Source organism: Lissotriton helveticus, chromosome 10, assembly GCF_964261635.1.
Source record: "Lissotriton helveticus chromosome 10, aLisHel1.1, whole genome shotgun sequence".
Lineage (NCBI taxonomy): Eukaryota > Metazoa > Chordata > Amphibia > Caudata > Salamandridae > Lissotriton > Lissotriton helveticus.
In genome coordinates this window covers 234,999,550-235,024,881 of record NC_136071.1, presented here as the reverse complement: position 1 = coordinate 235,024,881, position 25,332 = coordinate 234,999,550, and the positions used below count along the sequence as shown (strand labels likewise).

Genomic DNA, 25,332 nt, shown 5'->3' with positions numbered 1-25,332 from the left:
CTGCATCAAGACTCTCCTAAGATTAGTTTGTGCTCTTTGAGCCTCCCTGAGAACATCCCTAGGCGTGTGTATGTGTGTGTATCTATCTATCTATCTATCTATCTATCTATCTATCTATATATATATATATATATATATATATATATATATATATATATATATATATATATATATATATATATATATATATATATATATATTAATTTCTTTATTGGCTTCCATGTAATCATTGATCGCTTCTGAGATCTCTACTCTATTGGCTACATCTTGCAATATACTGCACCCTTTTCTCCTTTCATGGGATATACAGCACCCTTTTCTCCTTCCATGGGATGCATTTATCTATTGTGATCCATACTAGGACACGCTTACCACGCATTCCTCAGGCAGTGGCTTGATACAAATATTGTGTCTGTTCTAGAAGGAAGTCACTAACAAGGATAAGACTGCTCTACATAGTGTGGTCTCTAAGAATGGATTCTGTTCATGAATTGGCATTTAAAGGACCACTATTGTCACCACTTCTCCCCACATTTACCCTTTGAATATTGCATATCTACTCATTAATGTTTGAAAATCTAATGTAGTTGAGAGAACCTGAGAGCAAAATAACCACACCCCATGTCGTGGTGGATAGTGGTGCTTGGAAATGGGTGTTGTTTACACTTAAATGTATCCGAATCCCCAGACTGTAAATAGGCTCCTGCAAAACGAATGCATTCTCACTCACAGACGCCAGCTAGTCGAGTATTCGCAAGTGTTTCAAAAGGGCATTAAGACACATCAAATTTTGCAACTAGCTTAAGCAACATATATTAACTAGCCCTCCACTGAGTTCTGCTTCCACGCCTTTCCTCTGGATCAGTCCTGCCTCCTTCCTCAGTCCCACTTCAGCCTTATTTTAGCTTCCTCAGGTCTGGACTCAAAGCATCTGCTGTTAGGCTGATCCAGGATTATCTCCAATGTTTCTCCTTGCAGGTATCACTGCTTACCGCTCTGAAGTAGGTTCATGATTCATGTTGGTTGTTTAAATTTCTATTGCTGGAACAGACATGTTGTATAGATTGATGTCTCTGCCATTGTTCCTTTGAATGAGGCTTCCGTGCAGTCTTCAGATCTCGACTGCCTTTCGACTTCACTGTCATACAGCCTTAATGGCGCGAATCGTTAGGGGTTTGTGATCACAATGTTCACTGTTCCAGCACACTTACCCCGTTGATTTTTTTTTGTATGTATAAAGGTTTTTGTATCCCATAAACATATGATCTAATTGGAATTATGGGTTACAGCAAAATCACGAATCTCTTATGAGTGTACCAACAAAGCGTCATAGGTATAGCCAGTAAGCACATGTACAATTGTACAATGAGACGAAAACATTGGAATTCATTAATCTTGTCAAGAACAAAGGAGTGCAGGTCAAAATTAATGATAACTGTTAGGGAGGTGGCTTTTCCAACGTTCTGTGGCTTTAAAGAGTGCCATGACTTCCTTGCTCTGGTGGCGTGGCTTCAACAGATCAACATGGAATTTCTTGTGAGGTTCCCTGGTGGCATCAATGTCAATTAAATATCTGATGTCAATGATCTTCCATAAGATTTTGTTTGGGTTTCACCACTTGTCTGTCAGTGTTTAAGAGCAAATAGGCTTGAGAGTCTGGACCTTCTGGCTTTATCTAAACATAAATGATTGTGTGCAACCGAAGAACAACTATGGTGTAGTTTACAGATATATCCCTACGCACACACCAGTAAGAGGTGGTAACCTATCTGCAACAGGAGCAGCACTGGTGTTAATGATAATCTTTGCTCCCTCAGGTCTCACTGCAGGTCTAAACTTGTTAAGCTTCCTAGCACAAGCAGGCCTCTACTCTTGAATGCCTTGTCTTGCTCCCTCTCTGTGTGTTCTCTTTTTTGACTATGCTTATGGATTTCAAGCTTTTTCACTTTAAAATATAATTTTTTTTATCATCCTGGGTCTCTGCCATAAAAAACTACACCCCTTTTCTTATTTCCAAGAGGTCATTTGAGGGAGGTCCCCAAGAAGGCTGAGTCTCAGTGAACAGCTACCCTACAGCAGTATAGGGGTGTTGATGTGTGGTCCAACCCTAGAAGGAAAAGATTACAATTGGTTCCTGACTCTGATTGGTCAGGGCTATTACCAGATTTTGCAATGACAATAACCTCTTCCATAGCCTGTGGAGCCAGGATATTGACAATCAACTAATGACTTAATTCGTGCCAGGGGGATTAATCCGCTTGGCTCTAAAAATTCTTCATGGATGCTACTTTCAGGTCCACAAAGCAGCATCCACCAACACGTGTATCAGAAATTTAAAAAAACCTCCTACTAAAATTACTCAATTTTGTGTGGCATTTAGCGTGTTTTTAAGTTTGGTATCTAGAGATCCACCACTTGTCTACCAAGGTGCAGCTTCTCATTAGGGTCTGGTACAATGAACTGATACTGGGCAGTTTTCCTGGTGAGTACTGTCAGGGGTGTGCAGCTGCTTCAAGGCTGATCAATGGGGGAACTCCTTTATGTTAGAAAGTTGCATCTTTTTCTAATAATCAAACCATGAAACTGCGAATATGACAGCAGATCCAGACATCTGAGTTTTAAATTATTATGACAGAGGTCAACAACTCAAAATACAGCTGCATATGAAGGCAATTAAAAGGCCAATGCTTTGCCTCTCTTGCATTGAAACCTCGCCCAATACCCATTAGAATATTACATATGCCTTTTCTTTTTAGATCTGCGAAGAGAAAAACAGTATCCATAGAAAGAATTTGTACAGGTGCAGTGATAAACCGCTAGTGCAGATGGTCAATAATACTCCTAACGTTATTACACACCGTTAAGCAACTGCTGGGAAAGTGGAAGGGAATCGTATTAGTAATGAGACTATTTTAATTTGGGTTAAGTACTAAATCAGGATCTGGTTAAACCAAGGGTGAGTGTTAGACAGGGACAGGAAAAGATGAAGATTTCAACCAAGACAGTCTGAAATGTACATTGGATTCAATTGGAACGCTGCAGTATCTCTTTTTCCATTTTGGATAACCACAAGCCAAGCAAATAGTGTGATTATGTTCAATCCATGAGGAAGGGTACAGTGCAAAGAAACTGCAGCTCATGCTACTGAATTTGATGGAGCTAGTTTAATGCATTTAAAAGTACAAGAGACAAGCAGGGACTATTCCTGAGGCGGAGGAAATACTATTATCTAGGATTTATATTAACCGGCACAAAGTTGTTATATAAGTATGCAGAATTTGCCATTGTCAAAATGTCCAAGACACAATCTGTCCATTTAGAATCTAGAAAAAATTACCAGATAAGTAAATTATTTTTAAATTATGTAGACATTTAGGAACATATTTCGCAGATCACTGTAGTCCGGACAGATCGGCATATTAGCGATTGCCGTCAATCTACACTTTTGCTTTCCCTTTTAATGTTCAAAGATAGAAGTATCGCAAAAGCTTATTTGATAGGCAATTGCATTTAGTATTCCTATTTTAAAAAGATCTGTGGCGAACAAATACCACGTCAAAAAAGAAAACCATTTAACCGTCCCTTTTCTGGTTGAAAAATTCAACATGTCTGTACCATGCGTTTATCCTGGAGAAGTCGACACTGCATTAGTGAATCAAGACAGTAAAAGGAACATAAAATACGGATCAATGGCATAAAGTTGTGCAGGTAACTGCTGTCTAATCCGCAAAAAACAAGTAATCAGGCAGTGTATGGATCTTTTCTGAATTTTACAAAAAGATTGTTGCATGGCTGTTGAGTTCAAGTATTTGGAAAACGGTGCAAGCCTTGATTTAATTGGAGAATATAGTCCTTGTACTGTCTGGAAGTTGGAGGATGGGGAGACGGGGTAAATGTAAAGGTGGTGGGATAGTTACTCTAGGACAGTATTCAAGGTTCACCAACAGGGAAGTTAAGGTTTTAGTGGTGAAACTCTCACCATTCCTTGGGCAATAAGCCATGTGTCTATAGGTTCCATGCTTGGCGTCCCTTGCCTCTGCATCAACAACAGAAAATCCCACAAGAGTGTGAAAAGATATCAGTACTCGTCTTAAAGGAGGATATGATCAACACAGCAGCAACAATAGCGAAAACACATGCAGAATGTTTTGTTAACCTCCCATTTGTCTAATCCAAGATGGAAAGAAGTTCTTTCTTTGAACCTCCTCCCAACAATTCAGAGAATGCGAGAGTATTAGAGTTCTTTGATAGGAGAAATTGGCTTTTTATTTTGTTTCCCTCCACAGACTTCTCACCTAGAACCTTTGACTTCACCTTGGTTACTGGTGCACCAAACCCTGCGTACCCTCAAAAAAGTGGGACACCCAACTAGTCTAATCCCTTAAAACGTTTTAGTGGACTGAGCCTGCACAGGTGGGCGGCATATAAAATGCAATGAATGTTTCCTAAACAAAGTACATCTATCCAATGTATAAAATATGTTCTATCTAACCAAATCAATCAACAATTCCCTGCTCTATATGGGCTTCTGGCAGCAGGCTGTTCCCTTCATCATGCTGATGCACTCTTGCTGCTACAAGCAAGTCATACCTAACCTGCACATCACTTCCACGAAGGTGCTGTAAGGTTTCCTTGGTGACACACTAGAATTACAAGTGTCTCTATACACAGGAACAATGGATCCACCTGAAAATGATCTGGAGCACACCAGAGGAGTTTGTATATGAATTTCGTCACTTATCAAGCGAACAGTCCAAAAATGGTAAAGTGGACCAAGATGTCCAGTTTATTGAAGGCTCTAGATATAGACCCTGTTTCTTTGTTGCGTTTAGAAAAGTTTGTACTTCATCATTTCCACAAATGCTGATTCTTTCTTCAAATACACAATATATGCAATGAGTCCTTGTAACGAAGAACCAACAGTATCACACAAGACAGGTAGATATTAGTAAATTACTTGTTGAAGGCCTCCGTGGTGGGTGTGGAAATAGAAGACAAGTGTTTAGTCACAAAGACATTTTCAAAACGTCTGTAAACCGCAATCTTTACTAGCTTGGAAAGAAGAAGCTAGTGAAGATTGCGTTTAATGATATTGCAGTCGTGCCTTAAAAACTATTTCAATACTTTTTTACTGTAAAATCATTTTCTGACTTTCTGGAATGAATTACGACTGCTCTTAGAATGCCAACCATTTCACAGCACGCCATTTAACCTTAATTCCAACACACAATGCTTTACAATTTACAATCTTCACTTTGACACAAAGGCCTTGCCTGATGATGAGGAAGATTCTTCTCCAGGGAACAATGTCTAGACTCTGAACAGTCTCCCGCTCCCAGGTAGATTTCGGGTGCATGCAGTCACTGGAGTCACAGATCTCAGCATCACGATCCAACTATCAGGCACAACATGCATATAAGATACATGTGATGCTGTAGGGATCCAAAAGAGAAGTTTTGTTGCAGCATCTTCTACATGGTTTGTAGCCTGATACCTTTTGTGGAGATAGCTGACCAAACCGCTGTCAAAAGGTGGAGGGATCTGTATGTAACAGAGAGAGCACTCTGGACCATGTTGGTGAGACGCTGAAAAACAGGAACTTACGCTAGCAGGCACGTAGACATCTAATATACCCTGATGATGTTCATCAAGAAGAGTCAAGGCTGCTGGGTTGGTGCCACCTCATGGTGCTGGAGAGTCCCTATTAGGAAAACGTTTTCTAGACCAGTTAATCTAATGCAAAGGAGTATTTGCAAAATTAGGAACCTATGGGAAGAAGTAGCCATCACATTTCTTGCTACAGAGCAGTTTGATACTGCCAGCAGCGACTTGTTGAACTTAGCCTAGACACACTGATAAAACTGGAAAAGCCTCATACAAATGCCAGTTCAAAATACTCAGGAGATTTCTCTCCACTAGACCTTGCTACTTGCACAGATTTCTCAAGGTCTATCTGACCATTTGGAAGCTGGCAACAGCTTTTTTGTCTGTAGAGGTAACTGCTATGCCTTTGACAGACAAGGACCTGTTCTAACATTTAAACAAAACATATGGTCTGATACCTTACTCATATTTTTATATTAACTTTGTTTACTTGCTGGTCTAAGTCCTTGAAATATGTAGATTCCTCTCCGCAATATACCCATCAGAAACTTGAAGGAATACAAGGTATGCTACTCAATGTTTCAGCAACACCCTAACAAACTGACAAACACATTGCTAAATCTGTGCTCAACCAAAATATATCATGCGGTGAAGAGTAAAGTCTCTATACAACCTAGAAGTATTTGTCAACAACTACTTTTAAGGGTACAGGGATGCTAAATGATTGATACTTCTCAACAGTAGAAATCGGAAAGAAAACTCACTCTACATTTCTTCAAGTTCCACCAGTTAAGTAACCATCGGTGATATACATATTACTAATTGGGAAATGTTCATCTGGAGCAGGCTGGGGTACAGAAAGAATGACTGCACAGTGAGAATACCGAGAATTACTAGAGAGCCATGAAGGACATTTATGAAATTATGGCATATGGGAAAATTAAAAAGGGTTCTTCTGTCTAGAGTCACACCAAGGTAATAGAAGCAAACCTGGACATGTCAATGTTGTAAGATTTTGTAATATTGCAGTTCTAAGACTTTTTTGTTGCAGCATGTTACAAATTGATGACCTTTACCTACAATTATTGCCCATGTGCAATAAGAACACGGATTGCACTGAAATGACCTCTTGAAAGTTTCACGAAGGTCACACACTCATCTGTCACACCTGGGACACTTGCCAGACTTAGACTGCCATACCATGAACCCCACTTGAGATAATAAACGTACCGTGGGACACACCCAATATACGCACTTCAACCTTTGCAATGCCAAGTAATTCAGACAACGGTCTTCCTCTCCTGAGGTTCAATGGTCTATTGTGAAGTGGTACGTGTTCACACACTTTGAACTGTCGTACTTATTCCAGATCACATTTCTTTATTTGGTCTGATCTCAGGGACTGCAAATAGCTGGAACTGTGACAGTCTACTAGTGTGGCAGCAGGTAGACCTGAAACATAAAAGATGCACACTTGTGTCGCTTCAGGAGCATTCTTGCCACATGTGCAATCTAAATTGATTCCTCAGGGATTTATGAACATCTTCCCAAATATTTATGCTGCTCATTTGTAATCAAATGCTGGTTCGAACGTTTGAACATTTCTGCAGTGTACAACATGCAAAATAATCTGCACTACAAGCAGCACCATGGGCAGGCTACAGATGTTGTAGAACTCTGTACAGATGGCCCTACCTATTCTCTTATCTAGAGAACAGATCATTTAGTGCTAACCCCACAAACACTTCTCAACTGGGTGCCATTTTATGAACAGCTTTTGACCAACAGGAAGTAATGATGGTAGCTAGAAATCTAAGCTCCTTTTTTCAAAGATTCCCCATCTACGAACACCCTCGTTACTATAAACACAGACTCTCACATCACAGGCACATCATCTACTTTGGTTGTGGGTGTTAGCTAGCCACTTCTATTTCTCGTTTGGATAGGTTATTTTTTTTTAAGTTGACTAATTTTATAATTTGCAAACTTCTGCACTTGCAGTCTCATGAATTGAACATTTAGTTTTCAGCTAATGTGTCTATTTACCAACTGAAATTGCTCAGAACCCTTTAACCGCATGCGTGCGGCCGCTATTTTCGCGCTGTGCGGCTTTTTGCGAAAAGCCGCGTTACATGACAAGCTGAGCTCGTCATGAGCATGCGAGCGGCGCAACTCATGACGAGCTCAGCTCGTCACGCGAATGGAAGGGGTTAACAAAATGAATCTTTCATGATTTTTCTAGCACAAGATAACATTTCTCAAACAGGGAACTGCCACCTTGTAGAGCAATAAGTAAAAGTCATCTTTACTGTCTGCGTATAATTAATGGTAATTAGTAATGAGAACTATGACATTGTTTTTCTGTTGTTGTTTTAAGGCAAGTATCGATACATAACATAACTTCATCAAAGCTATTGTCAATGAAATACCCTTTATCTGCCAGTTCTATTTAAAATACTACACCCAAAGAAACTGGATGGCTTTTATAGGTTAATTCAAAGTAACAGACTTCCTTAAGGGGAGATTTGGGCACTACAATAACATTTCCTTCGGACACTTGCCATCTACATAGGATACCAAAATTCTGTCTCAATTTGTCAGTTATGATAATAAGACTCATAAAAACGTCAGTCTCTGATCAATTTTTTCAGCCTAAAACACAATTATTTCTTCAGCCTGCCTTACTCAGTCAAAAGTTCCCAAAGACATGTTTTGAAAAGTAAACAACTATCCCTGTGCTGATTAGTTCACCATATTTCAAATACAAATAAAATGGCAAACACCGTGACAATATGAAAGGAGAATGGTATGGAGAGTCAGCCTAGGGCTAAAACAAGAGAGAATGGATCGTATGTGGTGATGGTGTCATACAGTGAAGGTGGCTTCTCAGTCAGTATAGAGGTGCTTCCTCTCTTAAACGATATGTGCTCATGGTACAACTGAAGAACACAGTGTATACTGTATGGGTTGGAAGGGTCAATTTAACATTGGATTTAAAGTTTGCAGGCATAAAATTCTTGCAACACACGACAAGTCCCTGTAGAAACACTTACACCACCAGTATTGTGTTGCCGCACATCCAAAGCTGAGGCAAGTCCCCCCAGAGCCTGTGGATCTTCATAGGTTACACTGAAACAAGATCAAGAAGAGATCTTTTATCCCACGGAAAGGAAATATTGAGAAACAAGAGATTATCAGAAACATAACCGGTGTAATGGTTCTTGGCCCTCTCATCCGGGATAAAGACTTCAAATATCAAATGTGACAACGCTTCAGGAGACTGAACTCCGAACACTCGACAAAAAATAAAAGTTCTGTAGTTTCAACCATTTTCACATCTGGTCCATATGGCTCTCGTGGCAGAGATGTACTTAGAAACACCCTTTCACTGGTTCGTGTTCCCTATAAGTACTACTTTAACCCCTTCCAGGCTGATGACGAGCTCAGCTCGTCATGAGCGTAACCTGCCGTACGCTCATGACGAGCTGAGCTCGTCATGTAATGCGGTAATTTTCAAATTGCCGCGTACCGCGGGAAAATGCACCGCATCGATGCGGTTAATGAGTCTCCCATTGGGATTCTCATTCTTAGGGAATTTTACAACATTCTCATCAACGTTTACACATGCATCAATTTAATAACTCTTAGCTTTCAAGTTCATTTTATTAGTTATTTATTTAATTTTGTGCATAATGTTGTGCCCGCAACCCATAATGCGTCAAGTGCCCTCCTCTCCCCCAATGCATTTTGGACCTTATGTGGGCCTTCGTAAGGGGGTGTCAGCATTCACTCCTGTGTGCATGTGCATCTCAGTGTTGCTCAAGTAAGTTGTTCAGAGATGCCAGTGCTCTATTTTTGGAAGATGTAGACCTCTGGCAAAACCAGGTTTCAAACCATGGGGACATGTATGAGGTGATTACAGAAACCCTCACAATATCTTCTGTTGAACTGATGAGGCCCTTATGATTTTGCAGTTCACCTTCCACATCCTAGAGGAAGCTCTGATCATGAAAATAACCAGAACATAGAAGAGCAAGAACCTTTCTAAACTCCATCCTGAATCTCATAGGCAGCCAGCAGAAACTCCAAATGCAACACAACAATATTGTCTCTTATGTCATGTTTTCTACCATAAAACACATAGAAATACTACTTTAAATACTGAAGCAGAAAATACAAACATTAAACTTATCTTTGGTTTTTATTTGCCAATCCTTGTTTTTACCCAGTGCAGTTTTCAAGGTTTTGCGACATGTAAAGCAAAGTAAGCAGGCACTGTAGGCATGTCTGGACAACAGAAGATGCCCAGCATTCCTGGATGCTCAATACACTATAGGATCATACACAAAGATGATAACCAATCATGTCTTGCACATCTCAAGACAACAGCTGGAGTCATCTAGCAGGGACCACAAGCACTGCCATACACATCCAGACACTCAGGGAAACAGACTGACATGCTAAGAGGACCACAACCTGCGCCCCTTAAGTCTCAAAACTTCATAAAGAAGCAGTGCTGGAGGGGAACTCAATAACCACATTTCTATTGTCATACAAAATAGAGAAACTAATACATAGGGGACTACAGGCCGACTCATTTTGTTTCTTCTAACAATCAACATATCGCAAGCTCAATTGCACAATGGATAGCCCTCCTTAGATTTCAAGATGATGCAGGAAGACGGGGCATAGAGTGGAGCTTAGGCAGCATCCTACTTTACTGGCAATGAAAGAAAGTGGAATTGTTCTGGTGGCAGAACAATGTGCGTAGGCCTTTAAATATGGTTCACAGACAGCTTAGTATTTTACTCCTCATAACATAAGGAAGCAAATCCACAGAAGGGATGATATACAGCAATAGTCAGTGCTCAGTATGGGAAGACAGACAGCCAAGTGGGTCATTAGCACCATTCGGCTCATAGGTGAAAACAAGACGACATGGAAGAACACAACCAGAAGCATCCTGTTCTGAGCAGAATATGAAATAGCAGCAATAAACCAGGCTTCAGAGGGGACAACAGAGATCACTGTTCTGAAAGACAAGCTTCTTAACACAATAGAACATATCCCCATGACTTTCCCTCAGTCCCTTTACTTGAGCACCTACTTCTTTCGCTGGTCGGCCAGGGAGTTGGTTCTTGTTTGTGCAAACATGTCAAAGTCATCTCGAGGGTTGCAGTGCTGGAGTGAACTTAGAGTCCCGGAGACGCTATTTGTACCCAATTCTACAATCAGAAAGAGTTCACAACATGTAATTCATTATTGTTTACCTAAGATCACAAAATATAACTCTTGCAATAGCAACACAAACAGCACCTTTAAGATCATTGAGTGGAAAGCTTTTAAAGACTGAATAGTTCAATTAAAGTCGAACACTAAAAGTACTGCAATGCAGGCATCTGGACTAGCGTTCATGTTCAACAACAAACTTTTTTTTTTTTTTGCATAACTAGGGCCTCCATTATGTGTAGGACAGTTGGGTTCAGGTTAAAATTCCCTGAATCGGTTTTAGTCTTCCACAAGGTTATATCATGTACCTCAACATTGACAACAATGCAGGGAAAGACCAGATGATAATGCACACAACCATATCAAACCCACCTGGGATACTGCCGAGAAAAATTTATCAGTTGACGGAAAACAAAGAAGAAAGAGAACAAGTCTGCTACAGAGGCCATACCACAGGAAAACAGTTGTAAGTCAGAAGGGTAGGGCAACACACCATACTCCTGTGTTGTTTCACTGTCAGGTTGTGGGCACTGATTGTCATACTCCAATTTCTCTCTGATCACGAGATCGGCCCTCCTACTTCCATAGTTTCTAACTGTTAGGTTGTGGGTATTCTCATACTTTTACCCAACAGCCCCCCTTCTGACCCCAGATATCAAGTTACTTTGCTTTGGTAATTTTCTTTATGATGAACAATCTATCCAAGCTCAGATTCCTCATTTTCAGAATATTCCAGGGGCCAGACTGGATGGAGAAAATTCCCTCAGCAAAGACTCCTACACTCTGACTGGAAGAGACGTGAGGCTCTGACCGCGCTTAATTTGTAAAAAAAAAACAAAAAACATAAGTGCCAGGGTACTTGTCAGGAGGACACTGCAGCTTGCATCATCTGTTGCCCCTGCCAGCGCTGCCAAGGACAGTGTGAAAACAACTAACAACACACTATTACATGTGTAACATTTTAAACAATCCCTGGCCCCCAAAGCTATAAGAATGGCTTGTGTGGCAGGTATTAGTTATTGGTAATGTATATTGAATTAATAAACAACTGTTGATGTGCTCTTATCTAAATTAGACAGAAAGCACCACCAAGTGGCAGACTGTCATAAGTGCCAGTGCTGACAATTCAGCGCAGGTGTTGAGTACTAGAAACCACTGTCCCAATTAACCACTATTCCTGCTGTGATCTTGCACTACCCCAGAAGTGACTGAGTGATGCCACATCTGCATGCTGTCAGTTTCTTTATCTTACTCCTTCGTGCCCTCACACGGATCACTGTAACCAATTTGTTGATGACAATATGCTGAAATCTAAGTATGACCTTATTACGCTGTGCGGATATCCACTCACCAGAACGATGATGGAGGGCATTGAGGAATCGGAGTTTAGATGGAGTATCTACCATAAAGGGAATTAACAAAGGTGAGTTACTTGACTTGATCTTCTAAAAAATATTTCTAACAGCAGATTCTTCACCTTAAGAATCTACACCATATAAGCACCTACAAAAGGCGGAGGGTCTCAGGAGTGGACTCAAACCACCTTGTTTTGCAGGACAGAGGAGGCAAAATGCTCTTCTCAATGGACCTGGCTGTCAATGCAGTTGTGTTTCATGAACATATTCATCAACACCCATGTTGCAGCCTGGCAGAGGTCCAGAACCAGCACTCCCCAGCCAACACAGTTGTTGCAGTTTGGAATCTGATAGAATGGGGCTGCAGGCTTTCAGCGGGCTCTTTGCATAACATATCTTAATACAAAGGATCATCCAAATTGACAAAGTCCTCTACTGTACCACTCTGCCTTTGTGCAAAAACAAAAAACAAGCATTTACAATGCAACGGTCTCGCCTTTGCAAATGTTTGAGCTACTGGCATTGTAAACGAATTTTTTTTAATTTACGTGTTGGTTTTGAAAACAGATAAATAAATGGCATTGTTATTTACAATGCCAATAGTTTATTCTTGCAAATGCGAGAATGTATTGTGCACTGAGAGGGGCAGTAAGGAGGCATTTGCGCTGAGAGGGGCAGTGAGGAGGTGTGGTGCCAGCACCTTTAAATCACAAAACTCTAAAGAAAGTTATTATTACTTGTGTTACCCAAAAGGTGCATCGCAGCTTGCACTGCTAACAATAACCAGCACTGGGGAGAGAGTAGTAGAGAGAAGTAGAGCGTGAGTAGTACAGATTAGGGAGTAGTAGAGGGAGTAGGAGAGAGTATTAAAGAGAGAGTAGTAGTGAGTAGTAGATAGTAGTAGATAGTAGTAAAGAGTAGTAAAGAGTAGTAGAGAGTAGTAGAGAGTAGTAGAGTGTAAGTAATAGAGTAGTAGAGAGAAGTATAGCTTGGGTAGTACATAGGAGAGAGTAGTAAAGAGAGAGTAGTAGTGAGTAGAGTGTGAGTAGTAGGGAGTAAGTAGTAGAGAGTAGTGAGTGAGTAGTAGAGAGTAGTAAAGAGTGAGTAGTAGAGAGTGAGAGTAGTAGAGAGTGAGAGTAGTACAGAGTAGAGAGTTATAGAGAGTGAGCAGCCTCCTCTGACCTCACAGTAATGGGCTGCAAGGAGCTACACATGCATGCACCCGGGGAAGAAAAGAGGGGGTACAGTAGAGACAAACGAGTTAAATAAGAGGTGATCACATACGTATACTTACACTGAGAGCAGAGTTTTAGTGTAGTTGGCGCTATAAAAACTCCAATGCCAACAAATTAAGAATGGCTGTCGTGGGTCCTGTTACTGAAAAAAACTTATTTGTGGAAATCTACACTTCGTCTGGCTGTTTCCTAAGGAGAACCATACTACATGTACACTCTGAAATTAGACACCGCGAGGTGTTTTATGTGTATGTCAGTTGTTATGTTCTATATCTGGATGCAAAAGCAGATCAGCGAGAAACCAAAATACCTGTTGAATGGCACACTATAAACCACAGAAATGTAGTTTATGTTTTACGCCACGCCTACAATGACACAGGCCACGCCTATTTCAAAGAGAGGGGAAAGATAGTGGTGCTCAAAGAGAGAGGTGGAGGGGGAAGAGGAGAGGGGTGCCCAAAGAGAGGGAGGGGGAAGAGGAGAGGGGTGCGAAGTGGAGAGTGTAAGGGGGGAGAGGTGAGAGGAGTGCTCAGAGAGAGGGGGAAAAGGAGAGGGGTGTTCAAAGAGAGTGATGCCCAAAGAGAGGAGTAGGGAGGAGAGGAGTGCTCAGACAGAGGAAGAGTGGAGGGGGGAGAAGAGAGGGGTGCTCAAAGAGGGAGGGGGAGGGGAAGAGGAGAAGTTTGCTAAAAGAGAGAGAGTGAGAGGTGTGCACAAAGAGATGGGGGGTGGGAAGAGGGGAAGGGAGTCGACAAAATTCCAACAATTCCGTTAGCAGAACAGAATATTTCACCCACCCCTACTACTGATTTTGTTGTTAGTAGGAATAGTGGTTATGCGATCAGTTTTAACGCTTCTATCCATTGTACAAACATTTACTACTGTCTCTGCATCAAATAATCTGGTGAAGGTGAAGTTATGGAGGATTTTAATCAGGACCTTCATTTTCATCTAGGGTGAAGTGGAGTTCACATTTATGGTTGTGATAAACTGGGATAGTGGTGTTCTTTTGTGTGTAAGAAGAAAACTGTGTCTGTTGAGGAGCATATGTCCTCAATAAAACTTTTAAAACAAACATGGAGCCCAGTGTGAGATTCAGGAGTATCACTCAGGACAGAGAGTAGTGGCCTATTGTTCATTACGTATAAAAGGTTACATCAGTAAGACCCCCCCCCCATTTGACTGAAATCATATCAAAGTGCAAAAATCACTATGAATGTTGACAATTTTTAAGAGCCCACATCATGTATACATGCAAACATACATTAATCGAAAGTAAGCTGTGTAGTGGTATCAAATGTGGGAGCATCAGCACTTTTGAGTAAATCATTTATGTACAAAATAACCCATGGTCCAAAGTCAACTGGAGTTTTGCACCACATGTACATGCAAAATTACTAGAGAGGAAGACGCATGGTAATATGGCATGTTTGGTTTAAATTATGTGCAATGACATCTGAAAAGTTATCCTTGTTGCAGCATCATCAATAGTGGGGAAATCCTTTATTAGAAGGAATCATATTTATGTGCAAACTCAGCACGGGTTTGGAAACAATTTTAGGAGCACCGATTATATTCAGGATAAAAAATTCCGTTGGAAGTAAAATCACTCGTGGAAAAATGGAATGCTGATAAAGAAAAATTAGTAAGAGGTCACATTAGTTGTAAGTTGTGTGCATCAATATGACATCACATCTGGTTGACAGTACATGTAGGTGCTAAAACTCCCAAGGTGCAACAAGAATTAAGGTAGAAAACATTTAGCAGCACAAATCAAATTTAGGTGTAAAATCACATTTGGTGTAAAGTAAACATAACAATATTACATTTAGAAGCAAAATCCTATTTATGTGCCAAATCAACGTTGGTGTAACAGCAAAAAAGGAGTGTGGAATACTTCTATGTGCACAAAGACATTTATTGGATGATGTGCTTCTTTCTACATGCACTGGCCATTGGAAGCGCTCGAGGCAGTCCGAAATATTACTCTACTGTTATCTAAAATGTGACTGACACTTTCTTCAATAATTACTGATTGCAGCTGACCAAAACCGACTAATTGCTGAAGGGGATTAACCAGGGGTTTAAGTGAGATGAAAAAACGGGAGGTGGGGGCTCAAAGGGGCGTAGCAAATGTAATTAAGGATGTGGCTTAAAAACACAAGCCTAAAATCTGTGCTAAGCATAGTGTGCCGCCCAACTTGTATTTTGCCGTTTCTGTCATTGCATCCAGATATATGAAACAGCGAGTGACATCATACCTGCTACAACAAGTCAGGACTATTGGCTTTATCAATGGTTGTTAGTTGCACAAGATAAATAAGCAGCAACTCTGGCTTGTTGCATTTAATATTGAAAAAGCTTCCACTTACAGCCCTGGTGACACGACTACAATGTTGCTGCTCCTGAGTTTCAAAAAGAGAAGGGAAAACCATAGAGAAAATTACTCTCTTTAAAGGATTTCCCTTCCCCTACAAAGCTCACCTGGCATGACGTCGTGCCGCAACTTCTCCACTAGTGAGAAGGGAGCAGCGCACATCGATGTGCCTTCTGTCATTGCAGTCCCGAAAAAACACGGACCGCTTGTGCCAGGGCACAAAACAAATCCCAATAAAGACCCGTTTCGAGGCCCCCTTTAAAAAAAACTGCTGGTGCTCAGACCAGGTAAGACCTGGCCCACTTAAAGCCCTGGGTTTGATTCAGAGCCCTCTAGAGTGATTACCTAGGTTTTGGTCATTACATACACTGTTTCTAGACCCTGATTTTCCTAGAATCCAAAGCTTTCTGGGTATGGTAGTTGTTTTACATCAATTGAACTAATTTGACTAACACCTGAAAGGATTGTTTTGATGGGGGAACAATTCAGGACTGGAGACAGACCATGCATAGACTTGGAGCGAGGTTATGCCACAATGGCGTTGATGAGGAATGCATGTAGCCAGACCTAGAAATAGTCCTGGGTCGAGATGCAGCTTCCTATTGCCTAGAATAAAATGCTTTACTCCTTTACCACATTTGCTCTTTAACACAGGGATGTTTCAGGACTCTCCCTCATTTTGGCCAGGTGAAGCAACTGACCAGCACACCCAAAAACCGTTTCAACACCACAACGCACACGACTGGCTTAGACTCAAATCGCAAACATTTTCGTGGAGCCCACGTACTTAGGTGTAATTTGTTAATGAGATTAAAAGAGTGAGGGATTTTTGATGCGTGTGGCTTAGTGAATCCGACCCTCGACTCCAGGTGTGGAATTCAGAGACAACTGACAGAGTGCTGTTCGAGCACATACGCCTACCAGTATGACGCAATTAATTTTAAACATTGTCTATATTGAAAGATAGCATCTCCTAGTCTACATGTTTTAATATAAATACCAAGAAGCGGACCAGTAAAAACCTGCAAGCAGCAATCGTGGGTCATTGAAGAGATAAGCGCTGCTGACGCGAGGTGAGGGACCTGCCGTTTAAAGAACCGGAGTGAACGACACCCTTGAACACTATGGGGCTCGGTAGACTGGGCTAAGTCGTTAGGAACCGCACAAGACTGAGAAAGAAGGCGCTACGCGTTGGTGAAGGAGATGCCTTGAAATGCAACACACAAAAAAACGTCCTTTCCGACAGTTCGGTGTTGCGACCAGAAGTGTACATAAGTAAACACATTGCGAGAGCAGTTGAGCGTAAAAGAAGAAGTCAGGTCCCGGGCCGGCAGCCAATCACAGCGCGGCCCGGGGACGCGTTGGTGAAGGAGCTGCCTTGAAATGCAACATGGAGGATTCAGTCGGAAAAGATACCTCTGAACCTAGAACATGTAATCGACAAACAAAACAAAAAAACATCAAGAAGACATAACTGTCAATTGACCCTTGCCATCATCGTAGCTTTTTATCAGTTCTGGTTTCAGTCCCATACTTATGTGAAAAACGAAACTATGCTTCGGTGCTTAATGAAGAAACAGCCCCACAATGGCCACGTGGGGCTGAGCCCCGCTACCAAACAGCCCGGAACGAAGTACGCGTGGGCATTAGCCTATAGGAAGCCGAGGTCCTTAAACTCTTCCATAAAGTCGTCTGGCGTGAACTCAGTTTAAGAAGGCACATTGCACACACAAAAAAACGTCCTTTCCGACAGTTCGGTGTTGCGACCAGAAGTGTACATAAGTAAACACACTGCGAGAGGTTCTCACATAAGTAGCATAAACTCTATATGTTTTCACAAATCTAAAGTTGTCCAGGAGAAATAGTAAATTCAAAATTTTTGGGAGAGTACTCCCTGCGCCATCTATTGGATTCTAATTTTTTTTTTACGATTTGGAACCCGATAGATGGCGCAGGGAGTACTCTCCCAGAAATTTGGAATTTACTATTTCTCCTGGACAACTTTAGATTTGTGAAAACATATAGAGTTTATACTACTTATGTGAGAACCACTTGCTTCTTGGAATGGACTATTGTATATCTGCAGATTAATATCTTTGCCCTGAAGAAGTCATTGGGTTATTGTTGCCCGTGACGAAACACGTGTTGGCATTGGTTTCTGTTCTGTTGGCTACATCTTGTTGGATTATGAAGATTGAGGATATGGTGAAGAACACGATGTATAAAGAACAAAGAAAATAAAAAGAACTGGTTTATGAACTTTACAAAGGAAAGAATTTGATCTGATTTATCTTTTCTTCTGAATACTGGAAATTGTTTGCTTGTGCTTGAGGACTATTTACCTTTTCATTATACTCTCTGCCTGCAGAGAAGCTTTGGGGACGTGAGTGGCCGTTTTTCCCTTGTTCCCTTGAGCCACTTACTTGGAGAATACTATGCTGTTTGGTGCTGCGCAAGAATAACCCAGCCACTATTGTGTAAATTATCAGTTTATGAAATGTGCTTGCTGCTGCAGCAGCAAAGCTTAAGTGCGGTAATCCTCGGAAGCTTGTTTCCGGTCCAGGGAAGGCATGGCTTGGCAGTTCGGGCTGGACTGTTCCCATGAGGCACAGGGTCAGACTGATTTGCATATAGCCATGTCTGAACTGGGGTGGCAGAGTGGGCTAAAGAACGGTGATGGATTAAACCCAGATCTTTTGACTGGGTGTGAGTGTTTGATTGGTTCAGATGCTCCGTCTATTACCACCCCCTTTTGTACCGCTGAAAGTTATCAGTGGCAGATCTCTGGATCCCATCGAAGGGTGCGGAAGGAGAGAACTGACGCCAGCATGCAGTGGTGGCACCTGTATGCATGCCCGCTCTATCACTTTCCAGAGCAGTAAAAGATCAAGGTGATGCTACATGGTGCCACCTGACAACATACAGAATGAATTGGTTGGGTTACTTTCTGGATCTCATTTCCACTTCAGTCTCTCCTCTTTCACCCACAGACAGAGGTAAATCAACGAATACTGCATGCCCTGCAAGTAAAAAACATACCATGCAGCACCTACTGTGGCAGGGGCGCTATCCTTCGCACACAATGATGCCCAATAGAAAAGATCAGATTATCAATGGCAAGAGCTTTAAGAGTGGAGGAAAGGGTCCGCTTTAAGACATACTTTTCAAGGCCTGCCATGATCATCTTCTAGGAATAATTCTACCCTTATCACATATTAGGATGCAGCCTGGATGTTAGCATAGAAAGTCAAGAAGTAACTTGTAGGAAGCCACAGCAGCCACAAAGAGTTTCAGAAGCACATACACCAGTGAAATATGCTTCTGTAATAAGAACCCTCTGAATGTGCAGAGTGAGGAATCAGGGTAGCATGACTCTTGACTCCAAGAAGAACTGTTGATATGACAAAGTCCACTGAGATCTTTTTTGTGTGGCTTAGATGAAAGCAAATGTTTCATATTTATATCCCAGGTTGTATGCCTACGTTTCCCTTTAAGCTTCACTGCTGTACGTCTCGGTAACCAGGATTGGTGATGGGTAATGTTACTTACCCAGTAAGCATCTGTTCTTGTGGATTCACATGCTTTGCATACTCCTGCCATCTAGTGTTGGGTCTGGATGTTTAGTAACACAAAGAGGGTACAAAGTTCCCCGGGAAGAGTGACAGAAGAAAAGTGCGTGTGCTGGAAAGTGGGGGGAATCCCCTTGTTGGAACTAAAACCCTCACATACCCAGCAAGCTAGTTGTCATGCTTCATCATATGGGTTCTGCTCCTCGTCAGACTGGCGCTGCAATGTCTGACGGGCTCCCGAAACCGGGGCTCTTTATCGGAGATCTTTTGTTCCGGCCATATGGTGCATGCGTGTGAGAGGGCGGGGAAGTGTGGTCGTGGTGTGCAACGGTGAAGTTAAAAAAGGTAGGTCAATCCACAATTTAATTTATTTACGTGGTAGACTCCCTTGGTTAAAAGGTGGGAGGGGAGATAAATGCCCTGGAACTATCCGAGCATGTTAACTACTACCCTCTAGTTAGGTCGACATGTTTCTTGCCGTGATGGCAATTCCTTTAGGACCTCAGTCAATAGTACCACACAGTAAAAAGATTATTAAAACTTGCGATATGGTATACAACCTTCTTTGGTCGGTAATACCGGAGCGCAGGCCGATTGGTCCTGCTGAAGTATTGCGACCTGTAAGAATAAAGACAATTCACAGGACAGCAAAGTGAATGCAACATTCCCCATATAGTAGGTTCGCACAAGTACAATCCAAAGACACACACAAAACAGGGTGAAGGGTTAAAACCGAACAGATAGCATAGTCAGGTGATAATTGTCTCAAACAATCATCTAGCTTATGTAGAATCATACAACAGTATGTTTGGAAGAAGCAAAGGTACTGTACAAATGGAGAGGACCGGGTTAAAAATGCTTACCCCAGAAAAATCACTAAGGTACCTCGCAGTCTGCTCCCGTGGGACCGGCTGTCAAGGTATGGTACCTGGTAGGGGGAATTATAATAGGTGATGTGTGATATCATCATGGTTGAATGGTCAACTTTGACCATTCAACCATGATGATATCACACATCACCTATTATAATTCCCCCTACCAGGTACCATACCTTGACAGCCGGTCCCACGGGAGCAGACTGCGAGGTACCTTAGTGATTTTTCTGGGGTAAGCATTTTTAACCCGGTCCTCTCCATTTGTACAGTACCTTTGCTTCTTCCAAACATACTGTTGTATGATTCTACATAAGCTAGATGATTGTTTGAGACAATTATCACCTGACTATGCTATCTGTTCGGTTTTAACCCTTCACCCTGTTTTGTGTGTGTTTTTGGATTGTACTTGTGCGAACCTACTATATGGGAATGTTGCATTCACTTTGCTGTCCTGTGAATTGTCTTTATTCTTACAGGTCGCAATACTTCAGCAGGACCAATCGGCCTGCGCTCCGGTATTACCGACCAAAGAAGGTTGTATACCATATCGCAAGTTTTAATAATCTTTTCACTGTGTGGTACTATTGACTGAGGTCCTGAGGAATTGCCATCACGGCAAGAAACATGTAGACCTAACTAGAGGGTAGTAGTTAACATACTCGGATAGTTCCAGGGCATTTATCTCCCCTCCCACCTTTTAACCAAGGGAGTCTACCACGTGAATAAATTAAATTGTGGATTGACCTACCTTTTTTAACTTCACCGGTGCACGCCACAACCACACTTCCCCGCCCTCTCACACGCATGCACCATATGGCCGGAACAAAAGATCTCCGATAAAGAGCCCCGGTTTCGGGAGCCCGTCAGACATTGCAGCGTCAGTCTGACGAGGAGCAGAACCCATATGATGAAGCATGACACCTAGCTTGCTGGGTGTGTGAGGGTTTTAGTTCCAACAAGGGGATTCCCCCCACTTTCCAGCACACGCACTTTTCTTCTGTCACTCTTCCCGGGGAACTTTGTACCCTCTTTGTGTTACTAGTTGGCTGGACTTGTACACTGGACCCCGCTAAATATTGTCCTTCTCTAGTCCCTCCTTTGATAAAAAAAAAAACAAACAAAAAAAACGGTCTGGATGTTTGCAAGTTGTTTTTCTTCTAAGTCTTTCAAGTCATGAGGTAGGTGACTCCTCCTTTCGGTGATAGTGTGCATGGGCATCAACTCCATTGTTAGATTGTTTTCCCGCAGAGGGTGAGAATGGAGTTAGTAAGTGTAGAATAGAGAATGGAGTTAGTAAGTGTGGAAAATAGATGTCCATGCGTATGTATATAAAGTAAGAAACTGCAACAACTATAGGTACCCTGTGGAGGCGGGTGGGCACATGCAAATCTACAGCTATACTTGGCAAGAACAGATGCTAACTGGGTAAGTAATATACGTTCAAGGCATGTGAGCTGTAGATCACATGCTTTGTATAGACTATACGGCAGTAGTCTCCCAAAGCGGTGGCTAACCAGTAGCTGTTGCAGTTGTTTGAAAAAGTGTTTTAAGTACTGCCTGGCCTACATTAGCTTGTTTCCTCACTAACACATCTACACAATAGTGGTTGGTGAATGTGTGCAAAGTAAACCATGTTGCTGCCTTACAGACGTCAGCTAGGGGAATATTCCCTAAGAAGGCCATAGTAGCCCCTATTTTGCGGGTGGAATGTGCTCCAGGGGGTATTATCAAAGTTCTTTTCGCTTTCACATAACATGTTTGGATATACTTCACGATCCTTCTTGCAATACCTGATTTAGATATGGGATTGCCTTTGTGTGGTGGCGAAAAAGCAACAAAAAGCTAGTTTGTCTTGCGAAATTCTTTTAATCTTTCCACATAATATAGTAGAGCTCTTCTAACATCTAGAGTGTGTAGAGCTTGTTCTGCTACAGAATCAGGTTGAGGAAAGAACACTGGTAACTCAACTGATTGTTTGATATGAAAAGCAGAAACTACTTTAGGAAGAAATTTGGGATTGGTTTGAAGAACCACTCTGTCTTTGTGAAGCTGAAAGAAAGGCTCTTGTATAGTTAATGCCTGAAGTTCACCAACTCTCCTTAGTGAAGGGATTGCAATGAGAAAAGCAAACTTCCATGAGAGGAATTGTAATTGACACCTGTGCATTGGTTCAAATGGTGGACCCATTAGCCTTGTAAGGACTATGTATAAGTTTCATACTCGTGCAGGTGAGACTCTTTGTGATATCACCCTTTTTAATCCTTCCATAAAGGCTTTAATCACTGGTACTCTCAATAGAGAGAAGTGTTGTCTGTTTTGTAAGTATGCAGCTACTGCTGCTAGATGCAAGCGAATGGATGTGTAGGATAGTCCAGATTGTTGTAAAAGTAAGAGATAACAGATGATGTTTTACACCAAAGCATCAAGGGGATTCATGTTATTGTTGCATAAGATAACAAACCGTTTCCACTTTGCTGCATTACATTCCCTAGTAGTAGGTTTGCTAGCCTCTTTTAGGATATTCATACAGCCTGGTGGTAATTGTAAATAACCAAACTCTATGACTGAAGGAGCCAAATCGCTAGGTTGAGTTCTTTGGGATTTGGATGCCTGAATTCTCCTTGGCGCTGAGTGAGGAGACTGGAGTTGAGATGCAGCTTTTGGTGTGGAACTACTGAGAGCTCCAACAGGATGGTGAATCAAGGTTGATGTGCCCATGTGGGAACTATGAAAATCAGTTCGAGGGATGTTTGTCTGAGCTTCCGAACTAGCAGCGGAATGGGTGGGCGAGGCAGAAAAGCATAGGCAAATATCCCTGACCAGTTCATTCATAGGGCATTGCCTTTGGAGAGCGGGGTTGGGAACCTGGAGGCGAAGCTTGGGCATTTTACGTTTTGAGCTGTGGTGAACAGGTATATATGAGGAAATCCCCATTCTTGGAAGTGGGTGAGGAGAATCTGGGGATGAAGTTCCCACTCACGGATTAGCAGTCTCTGTCTACTGAGAAGGTCTGCAATCTGATTGTTTACTCCTGGAAGATGTTCTGCCAGGAGATAAATCTTATGGTGCAAAGCCTATTTCCAAATGGCTTGTGCTAGGTGTGACAGTTGGAGAGAGTGTGTGTCTACATGATTCTGTATATACTACATAGCTGTCATGTTGGTTGTACTGACTATGACAGCTTTGCCTATGAGGTGAATATGAAAAGCTCTGAGCGCTGGAAACACTGCTAGTAACTCTAGGTGATTTATATGGAGACTCCTGTACTTTAGACTCCACAACCCATGGATTGTATGATTGTGAAAGTAAGAACCACAACCAGTGAACAATGCGTCTGCTGTTAGCACTGTCTGAGGAATAAGGTCGATGAAGGTAGGCCCTTTGGATACATTTTGTGGGTTCCATCAATGCAGAGAGCAATGGGTGCGGCCATCTACCAACACTAGATCGGTCAACTGACCCTGCAACTGGTTCCACTGTCTTGCTAAGCATTCTTGAAGGGGACGCATGTGAAGTGTTGCGTGGGGAACAATTATGATGCACGATGCCATCATCCCTAGCAGTTGCATGAATACTCTTGTTGGTAATGATTGGTTGGGCTGAGACTGAGTGAGAAGGGACTGAATACTGAATATTTTGGCTGCATTCGGAGAGGCTAGAACTCTTTGAGCGACTATGGTGGCTCCCAGATAAGTTTATGTGTTGGAAGGCTGTAGATGAGACTTCAACGCATTCATTGTAAACCCTAGTTGGTGTAGTAAGTAGATAGTGGCTTGAGTGTATTGGAGACACTTTTGGTAAGTGCTGGTTTTGATGAGCCAGTTGTTCAGGTATTGGAAGACATGGGTGTGCTGTCTTCTCAGATGGACTGCGACTACTGCCAGGCATTTGGTAAATATGCTGGGAGCAATGGTGACTCCAAAAGGTAGTACTTTGAATTGGTAATGATGACCGGGTATCATGAATCTGAGGTATTTGCGATGAGCGGGATGAATTGGAATGTGGAAATATGCGTCCTTTAAATCTAGAGTAGACATAAAGTCACCCTGCTGTAGAAGTGGGAGCACTTGTTGAAGTGCCACCATGTGGAGATGCTCTGAAAGTGTGTAGTGATTTAGTTCTCTGAGGTCCAGAATAGGTCTCAAGCAGCCGTCCTTTTTGGAAATTAGAAAATACAGGGAGTACACGCCTGACCCTTGATATTTTAACGGTAAAGGGTTTATGGCTCCTTTTGATAGGAGAGACTGGAATTCCTGTTTAAGTAGGTGTAAATGTTCTGGTGACATTTTGTGAGATTGTGGTGGAATGTTTGAAGGATTGTTGGTAAGCTCCACACAATAACCATGTTGGATAATTCCTGACACCCATTTGTCTGTGGTTATGGATTGCCAAATGGGGAGGAATTGTATAAGTCGTCCCCCGACAGGTGTTAAATGAGCAGGGGGAAGAGTAGGCACGTCACTGCTTGTTAGGGGAAGGGGAATTACGTGGTGTGGAACCTTTGCCCCTACCTTTGTCGTTGTTAGCTCGGTATCCTTCTCTAAAGAAGCATCTTGAAGAGGAGGAATGATTGTTGCCTTTGTACGAGGCAGCAGTATTGACTGAGGACATGATCGTCTACCCCTACCGATAGAAGGAGTGACAAAAGGAGCCAGGATCATTTTCTCCAATAACTTATCTACTTTGGACCCGAAGAGATGCTCCTTGTCAAATGGACTATTTAAAATGCGATTGTTGGACTTTAGGTTTAAAACTAGAAATTCTTAAACACGCGTGCCTCCTTAGTAACACATTAGCTGCGGTGTCAGCAGCATCAAAAGCACATCTAATAGACGAATTGGAGATGAGCTTCCCTTCCTGCACTATATCTTGAGCTTTAGCTTTCTGCTCATCTGGGAGATATTGGAGCAATTGCTCTATTTCGTCCCAGTGTGCTCTATCATACCAGGTTAGTAGGGTTTGGGTTTTGGCAATGCGCCAATGATTTGCTGCTTGGGCCGCCACTCTGTTACCAGAGGCGTCTCATTTTGACTGGCAAAACACACAAGATGATGGACGGAATGTTGCACAATGGCAAAACATTCACCCCCA

The 25,332-nt window shown here is 42.0% G+C and overlaps 1 protein-coding gene across 6 annotated transcripts in view; it reads right to left on the bottom strand.

Moving 5' to 3' along the window:
- Positions 1 to 25,332, bottom strand: part of TOM1L2 (target of myb1 like 2 membrane trafficking protein) — a 501,785-nt gene that overhangs the window by 69,457 nt on the left and 406,996 nt on the right. For 4 of the 6 annotated variants that reach the window (XM_078665198.1, XM_078665200.1, XM_078665197.1 and 1 more), the window contains exons 11-12: positions 10,712 to 10,829; positions 8,658 to 8,733 (exon numbers count right to left, since the gene is read on the bottom strand). In XM_078665198.1, coding sequence (XP_078521324.1) covers positions 8,658 to 8,733; positions 10,712 to 10,829 — 194 coding nt within the window. Of the gene's footprint in view, positions 1 to 3,979; positions 4,037 to 8,657; positions 8,734 to 10,711; positions 10,830 to 25,332 lie in introns of all 6 variants that reach the window. The other 2 variants (XM_078665196.1, XM_078665195.1) reach the window with 1 other exon arrangement.